The sequence below is a fragment of the Thamnophis sirtalis genome, unplaced genomic scaffold (genome assembly GCF_051295495.1).
Source record: "Thamnophis sirtalis isolate CommonGarterSnake01/CBP01778 unplaced genomic scaffold, rThaSir2_p1.2 scaffold_5, whole genome shotgun sequence".
Classification (NCBI taxonomy): Eukaryota; Metazoa; Chordata; class Lepidosauria; order Squamata; family Natricidae; genus Thamnophis; species Thamnophis sirtalis.
This window is the reverse complement of record NW_028261385.1, coordinates 116416105-116429385: the sequence shown is the minus strand read 5'-3', so window position 1 is coordinate 116429385 and position 13281 is coordinate 116416105. Positions and strand designations below refer to the sequence as shown.

The 13281-nt window shown below is 40.1% G+C and overlaps 2 protein-coding genes across 3 annotated transcripts in view; one reads left to right on the top strand and one right to left on the bottom strand.

Annotated features, from left to right (window-relative positions):
* The window catches only part of LOC106548528 (adenosine deaminase RNA specific B1), a 62033-nt gene that overhangs the window by 31212 nt on the left and 17540 nt on the right, over window positions 1-13281 (bottom strand). Inside the window, exon 2 of one of the 2 annotated variants that reach the window (XM_087716705.1) lies at window positions 1609-1653. The exons of the other annotated variant lie outside the window; for it this stretch is intronic. Coding sequence (XP_087572831.1) covers window positions 1609-1633 — 25 coding nt within the window. The 5' untranslated portion in view covers window positions 1634-1653. The remainder of the gene's footprint in view (window positions 1-1608; window positions 1654-13281) is intronic. 2 annotated transcript variants of the gene reach the window in all.
* LOC148045609 (zinc finger BED domain-containing protein 5-like) lies at window positions 10876-11713 on the top strand. The gene is made up of 2 exons (XM_087717042.1): window positions 10876-11443; window positions 11565-11713. The coding sequence occupies exons 1-2, from the start codon at window positions 10876-10878 to the stop codon at window positions 11711-11713; spliced, it is 717 nt and encodes a 238-aa protein (XP_087573168.1).

Genomic DNA, 13281 nt, shown 5'->3' with positions numbered 1-13281 from the left:
TGTTAGCCAGGAAGGAGCTCTTTAAGTTTCCCTCTTACAGCTAGACGGGAAGGAGCTCAAAAAGTAACTACTTGGTAGCAGCCCTCCCAATCTGAAAAAGCTTGTCCTCCCCCAAAAGATCATGATGGCCTCCTCTTTTTAAGAAATAGCTTTAAAATTACACTTTTCCTCAAAACCTCTGATCAACAAAATACCGATTAGGTTGATAGTAGGAAAGTTTTGCGTAGTACTGGTTGTTTTTAGTTTATATTACTATGTTTTTATGATTGTAATCTATCTAGAATCAAGAAAGTATACAGCAGACAAATAGTTCCAAAAATAAATAGTGAAAGAATAATGAAGCTATGTAAACCATGCATGATCCCATTGTATGTGAAATTATATGCAAGTTATGAAACAATAATAAATTAAACAAAAATAAATTTGTCTGGGCATGGCTGCTACTCACAGGCGGTTGATGAATAAGGTCTCATGGCTTTATACATAGCTATTTTAATACTTAAATATGACATAGAAAATCTAAAGCTTTATTTTGAGAAAGCAAGTCCACAAATGGACCTATGTGATTTAGGGAGACTGACATCCAATTCACTCTCCTAAATGCAGATCAAATCACAAAATATGCTCTAATAGCAATAGCACTTACTTAGATACTGCTCCATAGTGCTTTAGAACACTCTCTGGGTGTTTTATAATGTTAGCATATTGTCTCCAACAATTTGGGTCCTCATTTTACCAAGTTTGGAAGGCTGGAAGGCTGAGTCAACCTTGAGCTGGTCCCGATCAAACTCCTGGCTAAGGGCAGAATTTGCCTGCAATGCTGCATTCTAGTTATGGTGCCACCAGAGCTCCTCACATCCTACAAGTGCTGATATGACCATAGCAGCCATACATTTTTTTAAAAATGCTGTTGTTTACATAAACAACAAAATGAAAAGAGAAGATGTTTGATTCAACTAATAGGATGCGATAAATCAGCTGCCCACAGATGAAAGAGGTAAAGATGAGGCTGTTCACTGTATTGCTACAACTTCATTTGACCTAACATTAATCTTTCATCACTTATGCTTTCCTTTTAGATCAGCACCCCACAATCTTTTGGGAAGTTTCTCTGGGGAAAGGGTTTTTCCACAGACTGGAGGAGGCATAGTTTTGTGCGCTGCCTGCATTCTGTGAATAGGCCTTCACTTGTATGTGTAGCCCGCTTTCTGGCATACCACAGACTGGTGCTGGTTCACGGACGGGGGTTGGGGACTCCTGCATTAGATAGTACTTTTTTATCTGTCCATTCCCTTTCCAACATATGTCTCCATTTTAAAAAACAAACTCAGATTCATTCCCAATTAATACTGCTTGTATGCCTTCAATTACAATTAATTTTATTTTATTTATTATTTCAATAGAAAACTTTTGTTTTCTATCTAAATCACTGTGTCTTGTCTTCATTTGTCTTTTTTTCTATATATTAGCTTACAAAATGTTACAGGACCCACATTGTCCCAATACAATCATTTAATTCATATGTTCTCCTCCTAAACTAGAGGAAGACCCACTTCGGTCAAACTGTTAGGTTAATTTTTATCCACATTCCATTATTTTCTTTCTTACCTTGTATTTCTTTTTCTGCCCTCATGATGTGTAGTATTGCTGTCCCTAGAATGAAAGGAGGCAGAGGCATTAGGGTCAGAGTTGTGACTGACTCTGCCTCTTGTGATTTCCCTCAAATTAAATGGGCATTGTTGGAAGTTAAGGACATAAATCAGCTAATGCAAGATCTCTGTTTTTTTCAGAGGTAGGTAAAAAGACCAGGTATAGCATGGCTGATGGACTTGTTACTACTAATACAGGTTTCAAGACTGTCATCTTTAGCAAGAAACCTCCATAAGAAAAGCTTCATGGCTCCAAAAGACCCTCCACAAGACCCTTTATTACTATTGAGAAGGGTTGATAATGAAAGGGGAGGATGTTTTTGAAAGCTGCACCAGTCCCCAGAGAGAGGAAAGTTTATAATACTCTAACACAAGAAGGCAAAGAAGGAAGCAGAGACACCTACGGTATATAAGCCTTCCAGTTATATACTGATGTCCCCTTATTTTATCAGAAACAGGAAGCAACTCAATCCCCACCTAAGCAATCTAACTTACTCTACAAAACCATGAGCACAGAGGAGAAGGTAGGGCATTATACAGTAGTTCTAACAGTCTGAGGATATATCTGAAGAAGCATTACCAGTCTGGTCTACTACCAGTAATAGCAAAACATTGTTCCGCAAGGGCAAGATTTTAAAATAGTAAGGAGAAGTCAAATAGCTTTCACAACTATCCACTATTCTGTCCTCTAAATACTGAAAGAACAATCATATCCCATTCCAGTTGGAAGGAAAAAAATGAGAAGAAATTTAGGAAACTTATATGAATGCATACGTGTTTTTTTTCTTTTACTGAACTAAGACTTAAAACTAACTGCAAGAAATCTAACAGCAATAAAAGGGGGGTTGGCTTTGTTACTAGTCAGAAATGGGGAAAAGAAGGAGTGGGTTTATTGCTAAGAGATAAGAGGTTAAGAGATCATGGGGAGAACACAATGCTCCATTCCTATTCTGCATCAACCTGTTTCGCCAAAGGAAAACTGTATTCAAATGGGATTTAAACAGAAGATTTGTCACAATAGACTTGGAAATTCCATTTGTAGCAACTGATCCTCAAATACAATAGGTACTGATTTGCAATTTATGTCCTCTGAGCATACAGAATGGTCTGGCTAAAATTTGAATCAGCAAATTTGACTATCTGAAATCTCCAAATTTATCTCATAGCTTAAAAATGGTAGACTCATTGGGAAAGATCTAATTTTAACTGAACTATTACAGTCCAACATCAACTGGTAAATCCCAATTTTGCATGCATGGAAAGCCGAGACGGTATTCAGCCGGTTCGCATCGGTTCGGGTGAACCGTTAGGGGAAATTTGGCCTGGTTTGCCGACACTCACTCGCCCTGCCCGCCTGCTTGACACTAGCCCCACGCATTCCCAGCCCTATATATGTTGCCTTCACTTCACCACATGGCCCAGCTACTCGCCTCACCAGTTGCCTCCGCACCTCACCTGCTCTGCTCAGCTCACCAAAGGTAAGTAAGCATGCCACCCGCTTGCCCTTCACTTTGGGTCAGGGCCTGGGGCCCCAGGGATGCACCATTTCCTGAGGCCCTGGAGCCACTACCCAACTTGGCTGGATCAGGGGATGCACCATTCCCCAGCTCTGGCCTTGCTCCGGAGCAGCCACCCATTCACTACCCACTCTCCCTTCGCCAGTCGCACATTTTCCCCATTTCCCCTCCTTCGGAGGCCCTGGACCTAGCCCCACTTCCTCCCCCATGACCACCTCTTTCTTTGGGCTTACCTTTCTCCCATGGCGGCTGGTCCAGACTCCGGAAGGCAAGCTCTCTTTTTCAGTGCGACTGCGAGAAGCCTCCCTGTTTGGACATGCCCAAGCAACTCCCTCTGGCACAGCTTTCCTTCCGGAGTCCAGACCAGCCACCTCAGAAGGTAAGCCCAAAGAAAGAAGCAGTTGTGGGGGAGGAAGCGGGGCTAGGGAGGGGAAGGAAGGGAAGCCTCTGAAGGAGGGGAAAGAGAACTGGCGAAGGGAGAGCAGGGTAGCATGCAGGAGGAGGAGGCCTTTAACAGATTAGGCCAGCCCTGGGCAGAAAATATGTAGATAGGTGGAAATTAATTTTTTTCCTACCGGGTTCTGTGGCCGTGGCTTGGTGGGGGGGGTGTCATGTGACTAAGTGGGTGTGGGTGTGAGTGATGTCAAGTTGGCCATGCCCAATCAGCCACATGACCCCCCCTAGCCACACCCACAGAACTGGTAGTAAAAAATTTGAATCCCACCACTGATGGGAAGCATATTTCAAATGTCTGTTCTAAATTTATATAATAATTCTGATTTTTAAAAAAGATACTTAAAAAATCTAATCTTTGCCCAATTAGTCTGATAGGCATCATAAACAAGCTCTATTCTAGAAATCTCCATCTAAAACTGGTGGATTGATTGATACATGGTATTATCATAGGATTGGAGCAAGCTGGCTTTCTTTAGGGAAATGAGATCAAGCCTAGACTTTCCAAGTGTTGTCTAACCAAAGGTGCATTTCTTTTTCCCTATATTGGGAAATAGTAACCAGAAACAATTATAGGGGAAACTGTTTGCCCTTGCCACCTCAATCAATTGACTACTTGCCTTTATCAATGTTCTTTTAGAATAATTCCATGTAGATTTTCTGTTCTTGCTGCCCATGTATCCATTGATAAAGAGATGAAAAAAGTATGTAAGTGACCCCCACCCTTTATGTTCTGTTCTTCAAATGCTCATAGATGCAAGCCCTATGCTAGCCAGTAGAAATTCTCCTTTAGGCAGAACACATGGCCATTTTTTGTACATTCCTAGCACAGTACTTATGGGGAGAACCTTTAAGAGTCTTGAACACTGCATAGTAGGAATAACGAACTGTAATAACAATGAACTTGACATCAACCACACTAAAAAAATACGTGTTTTATCTAGAAATGTTGTATTATTCCTTTAAACTTCAGATCAAATAATTTAAATATCACAGGATTTCCTCTTCAGCATCAATATCCAGGAAAGATTTTAAAAATAAAACAGCTGCAATTTCATCCTGACATTTGAATTGAATTTGAATTTATTAAAATTTATAGGCCGCCCTTTTCCCTGAGGGGACTCAGGGCGGCTTACAATCACAAGGGAGGGAAGTGCAACATCAAAAACAAAAAAAAATGTGAACAAAGAAAAAAAATAGTAAAACACAACTTTCGTTCAACAATCAAACACTCGGGCGGGTGAATTAGAAACCTATCCCCAGGCCTGCTGGGAGAGCCAGATCTTGAGGGCTGCGTGGAAGGTCTGGACGGTGGTGAGGGTACGGATCTCAGCGGGGAGATCGTTCCACAGGGTCGGAGCTGCAACAGAAAAGGCTCTCCTCCGTGTGGTCGCCAGTCGGCATTGACTGGCAGATGGGATTCGGAGGAGGCCCAGTCTGTGCGATCGAATTGGTCGAAGGGAGGTAATCGGCAGGAGGCGGTCTCTCAAGTACCCAGATCCACTACCATGGAGTGCTTTAAAGGTGGTCATCAGTACCCTGAAGCGCACCCGGAGACCAACAGGTAGCCAGTGCAGCTCGCGGAGGACAGGTGTAACGTGGGCGAACCGCGGTGCGCCCACTATCACTCGCGCGGCTGCATTCTGGACTAACTGTAGTCGCCGGATGCACTTCAAGGGCAACCCCATGTAGAGCCCATTGCAGTATTCCAGCCTAGAGATCACAAGGGCTCGAGTGACTGTTGTGAGAGCCTCCCGGTCTAGGTAGGGCCGCAACTGGCAGACCAGGCGAACCTGGGCAAATGCCCCCCTGGTCACAGCTGACAGCTGGTGGTCAAAAGTCAGCTGTGGGTCCAGGAGGACTCCTAAGTTGCGGACCCTATCTGAGGGGTGTAAAATTTGACCCCCCAGCCTAAGTGTTGGTACATTAGCCAAATTATTGGGAGGGAAGCACAACAGCCACTCGGTCTTGTCCGGGTTGAGTACCAGTTTGTTAGCGCTCATCCAGTTCCTAACGGCCTCTAGACCCTGGTTCATCACGTCCACCGCTTCATTGAGTTGGCACGGGGCGGACAGATACAGTTGCGTATCGTCCGCATATTGGTGGTATTTTATCCCGTGCCTCCGAATGATCTCGCCCAGCGGTTTCATGTAAATGTTAAATAGTAGGGGGGATAAGACCGAACCCTGTGGCACCCCACATGTTAGGGGCCTCAGGGACGATCTCTGCCCCCCAACCAACACCGACTGCGACCTGTCCGAGAGGTAGGAGGAGAACCACTGTAAAACAGTGCCTCCCACTCCCACCTCCCGCAGTCGTCGCAGAAGGATACCATGGTCGATGGTATCGAAAGCCGCTGAGAGGTCAAGGAGAACCAGGATGGATGCATAGCCTCCATCTCTGGCCCTCCAGAGATCATCGGTCAATGCGACCAAAGCGGTTTCTGTGCTGTAACCAGGTCTGAAGCCGGACTGGAAGGGGTCAAGATAACTAGCTTCCTCCAAGGCCCGTTGAAGCTGGAAGGCCACCACCTTCTCAACAACCTTCCCGATAAAGGGGAGGTTGGAGACAGGACGAAAGTTGTTTAAAATGGCTGGATCCAAGGATGGTTTCTTCAGGAGGGGTCTCACCACCGCCGTTTTAAGTACGGCGAGGAAGTGCCCCTCCCGAAGGGAGGCGGTCACGACCGCCTGGATCCAGCCATGTGTCACCTCCCTGCTGTTGGCAACCAGCCAGGAGGGACACGGGTCCAGAATACAGGTGGAGGCACTTACAGCTCGAATGGCCTTGTCCACATCCCCAGAGGCAACATCCTGGAACTCAACCCAGAGATGATTTGCCAAGCGGTCCTCCTGTGTCTCGGCTGGATCTACTGCGGTGGAGTCCAAGTCCGACCGAAACCGAGCTATTTTGTCCGCCAAGAATTGAGCATAGTCCTCAGCCCTACCCTGCAAGGGGTCTCCCGCATCCCTCCTGTTAAGGAGGGAGCGGGTTATCCTAAACAGGGCGGCTGGGCGTGACTCGGCGGACGCAACCAAGGCAGAAATGTATGATCTTTTGGCAGTTCTTAATGCTCGGACGTAGTCCCTGGTGCAGGTGGTTAGAAGTGCTCGGTTCGCCTCGGACTTATCGGACCTCCACTGGTGCTCTAGGCATCTCCTCCGGCGTTTCTTCTCCCGGAGCTCCTCGGTAAACCAAGGGGGCCTCCGGGATCCACTGACCCGGAGGGGCCGTAGTGGCGCAATCCGATCAAGAGACTCCGACGCCGCCGAGTGCCAGGCGCCAACCAGAGACATCAATTAGGATACACAATACAAATGTTATAAATTATTTAATTTATAAATCCCTGGCCTAGAAATATTGCTCTGACGCCCCTCTTGAAATAATTCAGTCTAAATTCTTAAGGGGTTTATTTGGTGTGCCTCTATGTACTTCTAATCCTATATTAAAGTTAGAAATATAGCAGGCTTTCACACAGGTCTCTAAATGGCTCATTTACTTCAATTATTCACTTCAATTGATTCATTTTAAGAGTGCTTGGGTTTTTCTGACTCTTTCTAACAATTTTATATCTACATGATCAAGAAAATTAAACTGCTTAAGTCTTGTGATTTATCCTTATCTTACATATTGAACTTGAATATATTAGGTTTTTACAAAATCTGATCAGAGATGAAACAAACCTTTGACATATTCTTCCAGAAATACCTTTCTAATCTGAATATATATTACTCACACTTCATCATTAGATGCTTTATGGCAGCCTCCTATCACATGTTCTGTCATATAATGGATAAGCCAATGACATTGAAAAAATTTACACAATTGTTTTTGTTGTTCACACTAGACTAGACTGATGTAACACTGTAAAATACAACTTCCCACCTAAAGATCTTCTTAACTATTTATTTATTTATTTATTTATTTAATCAATCAATCAATCAATTAACTAAGAGAAACTTAAGCATTAATTTTAAAAAAGTCGACTACCTTCTGATAAATTTGTTCCAATGTTGAATGGCTCTTACCATTAGGAGACTTTTTTCATGTCCATTGAACTCCTTTTTCTTCAATTTCAACCCATTGCTGCTTTCATGGAATTGTACTTAATCAGTCTATCATACATGATTGCTCTGAAAACAGCCATCTCCACACAGTATTCTTTCATTCAGAATAAACAAACTCAAAGCCTTCAGTCATTCCTCATTTTTTCCCAGGCTCCTTATCTTGGTTGTTATCTTCCAGACATTGTCTAATTTGTCACTATACTTACTATAATGTGGTACCCCAAACTGAATTCCAAACACCCTTATGTCATCTGATCAACACACAATAGAGAGAGAAAAAATTCTCTTGTTTTTGTCACCATACTCCAATTGATACAGCTCAAGACTACACTGTATGTTTTGCTTTGCTTTTTTAATTGCAGGTATTTTTTGGAGTATAAGACGCACTGGAGTATAAGATGCACCAAGATTTTGAAGTGGAAATATTTTTTTAAAGTTTTTGCACTCTACAGACCTCCCGAAAACGGGCCCATTTTTTTGTCCAAAAAAAGGGCATGCATAGGCCTTTAGGAGGCTTATAGAGTGCTCCTGGGGGCTGCAGGAGCAAAATGTGACCTGTTTTTCACTCATTTCTGCCCTCCCCAGCCCCCAGAAGTACTCTGGAAGCATCCTATAGGCTATGCATGGCCATTTTGGTGAAGGGTGTGGAGTTTTGGGAGGCACAAATTGCTGTATTCAGTGTATAAGATGCACCCAGATTTTCCCTCTTTTTTGAGGGAAAAAGGTGCATCTTATACTCTGAAAAATATGATACATACTATAGTCTCACGTTCTGCTTATGACCCATCAGAACACCCAAATCTTTCCACACATAATACAGTTTCCTCATCCCATAATGCCTTTGATTTTTTCATTTCAAATGTAAGTCTTTTGTGTTTGCCCCTGTTGAAATTCATGTTGCTACTTTCTGCTGATTGACTCAGTTTATTAAAATCTTACTGAATATCTTATTACCTCCTTTAAATTGTTTGATAATAATAAGAAAGAACTGGAGAATAAAAAATACAAAGTCCTGAAAATGGAAATAGAAGTGTGGCAAAAAAAAGCAAAGATATCTTTGGTGGTTTCCAATTTCAAACCCCTAGCCCGATGATGCAAATTCCCACCAGAGCACTGGCCCTCCCTCCCTCCCTCCCTTTTGCTAATTGCTATGATGGACAGAGGTTCTTCATATTCTAAGCTGCCAACAACACACTCTAGATTCTATAGACAATCATCTAGCAGAGCCACATTAAAACATTAAATATTTTAAAGTAACCCCTTTATGGATTTATTGAAAACACATTCTGCCAGGGTGTCCTTCTGCCCTGAAGGAGATAACTGGTTGAAAAGATTGTATCACATAATCAAACCACACTAAGCCATCCAATATCTCCTCATATTCTGTCTATTACAATATTTATACCCTAGAGCAGATGGTTGCCTGCTTACTAAATTCAAAAGGATGGCTAGGCTAAGACTATGAGAACAATCAGCAACGTATGGATGTCAGTACCTATTCTTCCCCCCTGCCATCAGAACTGATGAAGCTTCTTGGATAAAAAGTGAAACATTTTTGTCTTATTCCTCAAAGGGAAAAAAAATCCAGTTGCCTTTTGAAGAAGAAGAAAAAAGCACCTTCGAGACAGTTATGACCTGGATGATCGAGAATATCCACAGATATTTGGATCAGGAACAGTTGGTGAAGGGATTTAAAAAACTGGGAATGAAATTGACTTTTTCATCTTTGGAGCTAAATGCATTTTTCATTTCATCCACCCTTATGCTACTTATTATTTTTGTTGCTTTTTTTCAGTGTAACCAACTCAACCTTTTTATTTATAGTCAAGTATGAGAAACAGAAGGCTGAAACAATTTTAAATGGAATATAAACTACAGCTCAAATTAGACAAAAACTACAGCATAATGTTCTTTAAAGACATGTAAATCTTACAGTTTACTTAAAAGATTTGTGCCCATTATTTATTTAATGAATTTATCAAATTTATTTGCCATCCACATAGCAATTGAAAGCAAATCTGAGCAGCTTAACAGATATTAGTGTCTATAAAACATTCCTACTAACATTTAAAATCACTAATACTTTAGAAATTGGCATAAATGCCCACTGGAAATTCACAAATGAACTCAACAACTATTCCTGTATATCCCAAGCAATGTGAATTAATTTTTTGTTCTCCCTTTTATTATCTTGCTCAAAAAGCAGAATAATAGTTGTTCAAAAAGGTTTGTTATGAGCAGCTTAACTTCACATTATTGTGGGAAACATTGTTATAAATATTTTAATTTTTATTTGATAATGGTTCTGCCATCCCAAATACTGTGTTAGAACACAAGAAATAGATTGGGAAACATGGAGAGAGAAATGAAATATAATAACAATAATCATTGGCTTAAGATCCAGAAGGAACAGACTTGAATACTTGGCCCTATCTAACAAAATGGTGAGAAAAGCAAGGTTTTACATTTATACAAGAAAAACCAAATGCACAGGTATAGAATAGGTGGCACATGGCTCAATAGCAGCAACTGTAAGAGGGATCTTGGAGTTCTAGTGGACAATCACTTAAATATGAGCCAATAATGTGTTGCAGCCACCAAAAAAGCCAATGTAATTGTAGGCTGCATTAACAAAGAGATAGACTCAAGATCATGGGAAGTGTTAGTACAGCTTTATAATGCCTTGGTAAGACCACACTTGGAATATTGCATCCAGTTTTGGTCACTCTAAATATAAAAAAATGTTGAGAGTCTGGAAAGAGTGCAGAGAAGAGCAGCAAAGATGATTAGGGAGCTAGAGGCTAAAACATATGAAGAATGGTTGCAGGAATTGTGTATGTGTAGTCTACTGAAAAGAAGAAAAATGGATGACATGATAGCAGTGTTCCAATATTTTAGGGGCTGCCACAAAGAATAGGGGATTAACCTATTTACTAAAGCACCAGAAGACAGAACAAGAAGCAATGGATGAAAATTAATTAAGAAGAGAACCAACCTGGAACTAAAGTGAAATTTCCTGACAGTGAAAGCAATTACCCTGTGAAACTGCTTGGTTTTAGAAGTTGTATGTAGGTACTCCATCACTGGAGGTTTGGACAGCCATTTGTCCAGAATGGTACAGGGTCTCCTCCTTGTACAGGAGATTGAACTGTTATTCTGTTATGTTGATATTATGCCAAGTGTGATAGAATGTTTCGACAGCTGTGCCAGGACAATAACGAGCAGTTTATTAGGTTACTTTTACACACAGAAGTTCAATGGCTCTCAAAGGATACATGCTTGTCTCATTTTGTTGCATTATTTGATAGTGTCCTACAGTTTTTTGAAAGTGATAATGAGGCTGGTCTCTATGAACAGTTAAAAACCGTAAAGAATGATGCCTTTTATTTGGCAGACATTTTCAAGAGATTTAATGAAATTAATTTGCAGCTTCAAGGAGCCAATATAACTCTTATAAGTTGTAAAAATATTGTGTCATTATTTATCGAAAAGCTTGATCTTCTCCGTCATAATATTTTAAAGAGAGAATTTCATCAGTTTCCTGAATTGTCCTCTATAAACAATGATGTAACTCTGGGGGATATTGAAAGGTTCAGCAGCCACCTCAACGAACTCAAATTGGATATGGAAAAACGATTTCAAGATATTTTAAACTTAAAGGTGCATGACTGGATGATAAATCCTTTTACAGCAAATGTTGCTGGGGTTGATATAACTTGCCAAGAAGAACTATTAGAACTTAAATATGATGAAGAGAGTAAGTGTAATTTTGGCAGTGGCAAAATTCTGGCAAAATAAAAAAATGCCTGCGTTATATCCAAATATGTGGAAAATGATGTTCAATTTATTGATACCTTTCCCTACCACATAACTTGTAGAATCAGGCTTTAGTGCTGTTAATCATATTATGAGCAAACAGAGAAATCATCTGAATATCACCAAAAGAGGAGACCTTCGTTTGTTCCTTATGAAAATCAAACCAGATATCAAATATTTAGTCTCGTATCAGCCTCAAAGATCTCATTAATCACTAGTAAGGCTAATTTCAATTTACTTTATTGTTTTCTAATTAAACTTTATAAAGTTAAAAACATTATAAACATGCATAAAGTAGAAATAAAAAGATAAATGTACATACATTTCTTTTTTTAAAAAACACCCTCCTTTCTAAAAAATATTCCGCACTTGCGCAAAAACTGGTGGGCGGTAAGGAAATTTTTCCATCAAGAAAGATCCATTAGTGGGCGGTAGGTAGAAAAAGGTTGACTACCACTGGTCTAAACAGATTGGTATGAAAGTCATTAGGACTGGATCACATTATTATGGACATCCTAAGACAAGTACATTCGAATCACTTACTAATACTAGTTTTAAAAACTTGATTTTTATTGACTGTAATTAATCTGATTTTGTCAATGCACTTTAAGAAGTTAATCTAAAAGCTCTTTCTGTGTGTTTTTAATAATAACAGTTTTTCTTGAGAGAAATTCAACAGATATAATGACCATGTGATTTCCCAATTTCCATTGTTTTCATTTCTCTGCCACTTTATGGATAACTTGCTTTTCAACTCTTCTATTTTTGTTTCCTCAGTCTATAAAAAGATAGTGTCACTAGCTAAAAAGTGAGAAAATGAAGGATGAATATGCAGCATGTTTTCACATACTCTGGGGCTATTTCCTCCTCACTCGTTTACTAGTGTTAAGAAAAGCACCCCAAGACTGACTTAATCTTGCAAATACTGTTATAATCCAGTGCTAATTAACTGAATTGCTCCAATTAAAATCTGATTTAAAATCAGATCTGATGTTGTTTAATAAACAAAACAATTGCATTCAAGGACTGTTTTATTTGATCAATGCCTCATTTTGACATATCAGGTTTTTAAATAATATTTAGTATTCAATATTAGGTGTTAGGGTTACTGGCTGAAAGCAAGTCCATCATTAACTAACTGAACAGAGCATCAAAAAGGGTCTTAAGATGGATAATTTGATGGGGTGTTCGTGTACATGTTTTGTGTGTGTATAGAATTGAAAAGAGACTGTGATAAAAATATGTTTTGAACATTGGACAAACTGGAAGCTCATAGATTGATTTATTGCAGTGTTATATAGATAGCTGTAAAATGTTTATGACATCCTTTGGATCTGTCCCATCCTGGTCAATGGGAAAAATCCCAGACTAAAACCAACAACTCACAAAAGCATTATGCCAACCTTCTAAACCACAGTGCAGTCAAGCTAGTTTCAAAATCTTGAAGTTATACTTAAGCTATAAAGTATTTATGCAATAAAAATATTATTCCATCTAAAGACAGGATAGCATACAATGTATTAACACTATTCAGTTAGATAAAAGAAAGATAAATTGTCTTTCTTTTTTCAAAAATATTGTCTCCTGTCAGGGATATTCTCTAATCAAATAGGGCTACTATACTGTTTATTAATTCAGTTATAAACCTTGGGCTATCAGATCTAGGGTGCAAAAATCCAAATTGCCATTAAGCAAAGGAGAGAGTTAGAAGTGGCTGTGTCTGATATTTACCATCCAGTGGTCTTCCAGATTTTTATAGCCTAGACATAGTAACTCAAG

Excerpts from the sequence above, each read along its gene's own strand:
- LOC148045609 (XM_087717042.1), top strand. The coding sequence starts at position 10,876 with ATGTTTCGACAGCTGTGCCAGGACAATAACGAGCAGTTTATTAGGTTA. Across the intron at positions 11,444-11,564 it reads ACTTAAATATGATGAAGAGA|AATCAGGCTTTAGTGCTGTT; the intron begins GTAAGTGTAATT and ends CATAACTTGTAG.